The sequence below is a fragment of the Atta colombica genome, unplaced genomic scaffold (genome assembly GCF_001594045.1).
Source record: "Atta colombica isolate Treedump-2 unplaced genomic scaffold, Acol1.0 scaffold166, whole genome shotgun sequence".
Classification (NCBI taxonomy): Eukaryota; Metazoa; Arthropoda; class Insecta; order Hymenoptera; family Formicidae; genus Atta; species Atta colombica.
In genome coordinates, this window is record NW_017259257.1 from 73,888 (window position 1) to 80,690 (window position 6,803).

The 6,803-nt window shown below is 36.8% G+C and overlaps 1 protein-coding gene across 1 annotated transcript; it reads left to right on the forward strand.

The window, feature by feature from the left end:
- Nucleotides 1-431: 431 nt before the first annotated feature.
- LOC108686201 (centrosomal protein of 162 kDa) lies at nucleotides 432-5,537 on the forward strand. The gene is made up of 6 exons (XM_018191359.1): nucleotides 432-479; nucleotides 637-918; nucleotides 1,052-1,151; nucleotides 1,228-4,781; nucleotides 4,967-5,128; nucleotides 5,205-5,537. The coding sequence occupies exons 1-6, from the start codon at nucleotides 441-443 to the stop codon at nucleotides 5,427-5,429; spliced, it is 4,362 nt and encodes a 1,453-aa protein (XP_018046848.1). The 5' UTR covers nucleotides 432-440; the 3' UTR covers nucleotides 5,430-5,537.
- The last annotated feature ends 1,266 nt before the right edge of the window (nucleotides 5,538-6,803 follow it).

Sequence of the window (6,803 nt, forward strand, 5' to 3'; positions counted from 1 at the left end):
TATAAAATTGGACTCGGCAAATTAAACAGTAATAAAATGTTTAAAAAAACTCTAATTTCTAATTTTCTAATTACGTCTCGCAATAATCGCGACTTTATAATTTTAACTCTCTAAAGAAATAAAATATTTTATAATATAACATAATATATAATCCTTTTTTTTAAAGTAGATATGTATTAGGTATAGTAAAAAGAAATTATTTTTCCATTCAATTTCATGCAAAAATAATGGATTTCTTTTTACTACATCTAATAAAAGAGAATTTCCCTCTCCTTCCATCCCTTCATTGTGTCTGTCGTTGTGCGACCGCAGCGTTGTGGCAACCGAACGAATTACAGGTAACAAACAAACAAAAAGTATGGCAGGTGTCAAGTTCGTGAAGAATGACCGGTTCTACACAACGGATTAACTTAATATAATTACGGCCAAGGGAAGGCGAGATGTCTTCAGATGCTAGGAAATCGCCGCGAATCGAAGACGTGAGTTTCGCGCGTTGTTATTCACCCGCCATTCGTGCGCTTAACCTAAACTCGTCTCTGAATTGTTGACCGTTCTACGAGATTTTCAAACGTATAACTTATCCTGTCGCTAAATGAAACAAATGAGAGTTTTGTGTATCGAATCTGCTTCTTTTAGTTAATTTCCACGGAGGATGACACTTTGGGATCCTCTATAAGTCTAAGCGTCGGAGAAAACTCAGTTCGCATTAAAGAAAAATCTAAAACTACTAAGGAAGCCGAACAATTGTCGGCTGATAAAAAAGACGCGTCGGATAAGTGGTGGTTGAAGAGACCTGAGACACGTTTAGATGTTCTAAGTGCTAAGAATGCAGATGCAAAGTCAAAGCAGTCTCCTACTCCTTTGTCGGATGTCAGTTCCTCTTTGAAAGAATTTCTCGAGAAAGAGAGGATGTGTAAGGTAATTGTTTAAAACAAGTAATATTGATGTCACAACAAAACATTTTCTTTAAGAGCGATCTTTTAATTATGTTTGTTCTCTATCATTGTGTGTTGGTTCAAATAATTTTTGTTAATTTTATTTAATTTTTTAGACAACATCCAAAAGCGAAGGAGAAGCGAAAGACAAGGATGACACATTATGCGACATACTTGCATCTGCGGCTTTTGATAAATATCCATCAGATTTTGAAAGTAAGTTTTTCTGTAAAGCCAGAACCATTTTTCTAAATTAATTTTGTATTTGATTAATTTGTTATGTTTCATACAGATGCCACTGACGAAGATATTGGTAGTTTACTGGAAGAAATGAGCAAAATTGCAGGGACATTAAGTCCGAATTCGTGTCCTGAACGTACAAAGTCTGGCGGTTCTAATAAGAATCCCACGGAAGAAAAGTCTGTGGAAGAATTATTAGAAGAAGCTGAGGAACTAGTCAGAAAAAATTGTAACACTCTGTCGAAAAGTATATCGAAATCTGATACTCTAGTGCCAGAAAATCAAGACGAAAGTTTAAGCAGAGTGAGACAATTAGAAGCTGACATTTTTCAATTAATAGAGGAAGAAGTGCATAAAGAATCAGAAAAAATAAAAAGGAGTCCAAAAAACGAGAGAAAACGGGAGAACAGTCCCGGATTCGAGATTGTTTATGAAAGTCTGAATAATTTGAAGCCACCGAAAACGTTGGAATTTCAAAGAAAAAAGTTCGAGGAACAGAAAGTCGAAATATCAAGCAGTTCCGATTTGGACGATCCGATTGAGAGGCATTCCAAATCCGAGGAACTGAAGAGCGCGAAGAAAATTGAAATGGAGAAGGAGAATCTGCAGAAAGAGATCACGGACGTGGACAAGGACTTTTTTGAGGATTTGTTGAGAAGATCAAAGGAGAAGGCGGAGGGCGGAATGTCGGCCAGTTCCAGTTTCGGACAGGAAGATTTCTCGCATTTCTTGAAGCTGCTTCAAGGACAAAATACAGACAAAGAGCTGGAATCAAAAGAGCCTAATACAATGTACGATCTCTTTTTAAAATCTACTAATGGCGAAGTAGTATCGACTAAGGAAAATCAATTAATTAATGGCAAGACTCCAGAATTCCCAGAAAAAGAATTTTCCGAAATATTAGAAAAGGAATTACCGGCTATTAACGGTGCAAACATGGATCATGAAATTAATGAGAGTGATTCTAGCGCGAGCGAAGAACGGCATAAAGGGAATTCTTTGTCAAGTGAGAAAATATTCTTAAAGCAGTCTAACAATGAATCTAAGAAGACTGCATCGAAAGTTATAGAGAAAGAAAGCAATAAAAATGCGACAGAAATCATTAAAAAGACAATTAATTCTGAAAATGAGTTATTTACAGTAGGATTGACGCCGAGATTGGAATTATTTGCGGATGCAATACCCAAACTTATGGCTGAAAAGATGAGTGAAAGTATCGTGAAAGAGAACACAGAGAAAGCAGATTTGGCGAACAAAGAATCAGTTTGTTCAGAAACGAAGGTTGATACAAAAATAGAAGATTTAGCCGTCAACGTATCGAAGACTTCCAAGATGCATCATCAAGAAGTACCTGATCATGGCGTTTCGAGTAAAGCAATAGATGTACTTAAAACCGATCGCGTTGTTAGTGCACCAAGCAATAAGCAATCGAAAAAAGAGATAAGATTTTGCAAATCTAAAAGCTACGATCTCTTATGCCAGCCTCCTTTAAAATCCTCCCTCGAAAATATTAGGGTTAACAAAGCATTGGATGTGTCTAAGAAACCTGTAAACATTGTTTCTAAAAAGTCATCGGCAAAACCGAAAGTGCAATCTCGATCAATTTCCAAAGTCGCGTCGAAATCTAATTCATCTTCAAAATCAAAACTGGATTCTGTTAAAGTTGGATCCACATCCAGTTTACCAACTGCGTGCAAAGGATCCCAAATGAAATCGCCCGATAGTTACAGAAAAAATTTTATGGCCGCCGGTGATTCAAAACAGATTCCAATAAAACGTGATTGGGAGATGTTGTGTCGCGAGGAGAGACACAAGAACGCACTGTTGAAACAACAATTGGAGACCGAGGCAAAGCTGTACAAGAATCAAATTGAGGACATGCGTATGTCTTTCGAGGGAGAATTGTTTGCTTTAAAGAAACAGAATATAATTTTGAAAGCAAGAGTTGACGAGCTGTCTCTGAGCGAAAGGCGCGCAGAAATTCCTGTCAAGAATAACACGAAGATTACTCTTTTAGAACAGGAACTGGAAAAGCAGGAAAGTCTGATCCGCGCTTATGAAACCGAGAACAAGAAATTGATGCAAGATACAAAACGTATGCAAGAGGAATTGAAAAATTTGCAGTCTAAACAGAAGAGCACGGTATCGAAAATAAACGATACGCAACAGCTTGTTGATCGGGTGAAGGATCTCCAGGAAGAGACGTTGAAGTTGAACTTCGAGGTATCCGAGCTGAAGGAAAAGAATACCGATTTCTTGCTAAAGAATGACGATTTAATTCAACAGAACAGTTTGCTCACGGACGAATTGGATATGTTTAAGGAGCAGCTGAAAGTGAAAAATAACTTTATTACGGATCGGTTGCAAGTAATGACTACCACAGAGTTAGAACTTAAAAAACAAATAGAGGATCTAACTATCAAATTGAGTTCTAAGTCGGAGCAGTTGCGTGTGACTAAACAGGAGCTAGAGAAGTTTCAACAGGACGTACTGCCCTTGGAGAAAGAACTGTTGGAGCTCAGAGTTAGAGAAGAGAATATCCAAGAGAAATTACGGATAAGCAAAAGTCATGTCGAGCGTGAGAAACAACTGACTCAGAGACTCAAAGATCAGGTTATTCTGGACAACAAGAAAGTCATGGACCTGAACAGACAAGTACGTGAATTGGAGCGTATACTCAAGAGGAAGAATCCTGACTCGGTTTCGGCTCTCATATTGACCGCCAACTCGGAACAGGAGAAGATCGGTTTCGAGAAGGTAAAACTTCTGGAAGAGAGAATAATAAGTCTCGAGAACGAGATTAAAAACAAAGAGGATATCGCGCAGCAAAATCTGGTCGACTTGCAGAAAAAGTTCTCCGATATGAAAGAGAAATATGCAGTACAGGTAATGGAGTTAGAGGCGAAACTGTTGGAAGCAACCGTGAAAGAACACAAGTTATATAATGACATGTTCACGCAAACGACGGTGAAATACGTCGAGAGCAAGAGCATAGAAAATAACAAGAAAGACGACAAAGTTTCCACCGTGGAAGATAAGAAGGATCAGAAAACAATAAAGGTTGGACCGAAATCTCAAAATCCTAAGGAAGACACGCATCTCATTGCCACTATAAGAGGCCTGAAATTGGAGATTGCGAACAAAGACAAAACGGTCTCGAAGATAACCAAAGAATATCAGGAGCTTCAGAAGACGAATCGGCGATTGCAGAAGGAGCGGGAGAAATTGCTGAATGATCGCAGGAGTTTCAGGAGTATGGATTTCGATAAAGCGTTCCGAGGAATGAAGAATAGCGAAGGAAATGATCAGAATTCGAATGTTTATCAGAATGGGCACGTTTCTGAGAGGTTGTCATCGTCGACGCCAAAGTTATACGATCCAATGCAGTACACGGAGAACGGCAAAAACGGGATTATTAAGAAATTGACAAACGAAAACGATATTTTGAAGGAGGAACTGAGCAAAATGAACAAGGACTTTATGGCGCTGAAGAGCAAGAGACTGCATGATTTGAATCTCTTGCAGGAAGAACATGAGCGAGAGATGGCCACTCTTGTGAAAGAGTACAGCGTTAAGATCGGTGATTCTAAAGCGGTAAAGTTGCAGGTTTGTAACGCTTGGCGAGCACTTGGCCTGTTCCTTATTTATTGCACCAAGAAACCTAGTAGTTTTTAAAAATATATCTCTACTTCGCTTATTTGAGTAGAACAAGCCTCTGCTTCGCTTATGTCTCAACATATATCTATCATGGCTAGGAATTTTTACTATTATATAACTTTTATTATTAATAGAGTCAGATTAATACTCAGGGAGCAATTATATCGAACTTAAAAGATCAGGTCGAAAAGTTCAGAGACTACAAGGAGCAGGTGGTTATGTTGAAAGCTGAAAGAGAACATTTGGAGAATAAAGTGAAGACGCTGACCGAGAAAGTCAAATATTTATCAACGCCGGTATGTGAAAAACAATCGATTAAGGAAATTTTAAGGCATTTCTTTAAGGTAGCCACTGATGATATTTCTGTTTCAGGGAACAGAACAGTTGCAATTATTGCAGGACAAGATTACAATCCTCCAGCAACGGCATGAAAGCAGAGAGATGACTTTGCAAACGTTAATTCGCAATTTATTGAGGAATCGAACGCAGTGCAAAGATTGTAAAAACGAGAAGGGTAAAAATCGACAGCTTTGCTTCTTTCGGCAGGAGCTCGATCATATCTTAGGAATGCTACAAGAGATCACTAACGTCCATTGATCTTACTGAATAGAGAAATCATCTCTAAATAATCACACAACGCATTTGATGGTTATCGATTTATCATCGAATATTGTGATAATTTTTACAAGACTAAGATTCGCGATAGCTTAAATAATTCGAAAGAGGCATTAAATACTTTAGGTATCAAAACATAGGTACATAAACGCGTTCGTTTGTGACACTCAGCCAAAAAATTTAATCGATATTCCTATCGATTCTTCCATAACTGATGAGAATTACAATCTTCTTTCTTGCGTCCGTGATACCGTTCTTTCTGCGAAGTCGTCCATCGGTACAGAATTCGCAAAAGATTCGGTAGGCTCGGATCACTGCCAAAGAGAAAAACGCTACTGCGTAACATTACCATTAATATCTATAATAACGAACGAACGTATGATTGAATTACAAACTTTTCCGATGTCTTTCCGTCTTCAATTTTCTTGTCACTTGCGCGCAATGTCTCGGAACACTGCCCGCTATTAGTATAATCTATTTTATTGAATCAAAATAATTTTTAATTAAACTAAGTCATATATATTTTTAAGAATAGATTTTTTTATTTATTTTTATTTATTGACTATTGAATAAAAAAAAGCATGCAACGTTTCTCCAAATTGATGTTGCTACAGCTTTTGTTTTCTTATAATAACTTGTATAGCATGACAATTGAACGAAGGAAAAAGAAAAAATAGATATATAAAAATATCTTCGTAAGAATTTCTTCCAAAGTTAAATAATATCTAGTTTTTTACGGATAATTTTTTCGAAACTTTGCTGTATATATATATATATAGACGTTATAAGAGATAAATCGCTATATTTATTTCGGATAATACTCTACTTGATTTATTCGCGATCATCGAAGTCGAATCGTGCGACTATATCATGTATATCGTAAGTACTCTTAGTTTATTACTGTTGCCAAGCCTAGTTGATAATTCATGAAATTTAGCCTTGTTTGTATGCGTAATAGACGCAAGCACACCGCACAAATCGATGTGATCGAGACCTAAGGATGAGTAATCAGCAACAAAGAATATGCCTATCTTTTGTATTTTCAACACAAAATCTGCAGACTCTTGGAGACAATTATCTTCCTGAGACTTGGTTACATCGAAGTACACAATCACACTCTTTTTCTAAATAGATTTAAGCTTGTCACATGTAATGTACAAAATTCAAAATTATAACTTTAATAAATTTAATCTTTTCGCTGAAAGTTTGATATTTTCCTTGGCGGTAATATAACGCAACTTAAAAGATCGCTTTAATGAATATTTTCCTGTACTTGTTAAGTAAATTAAAATCTAAAAACCTTATATATGTGTATATATACATACACACACACACACACACACATATATATATATA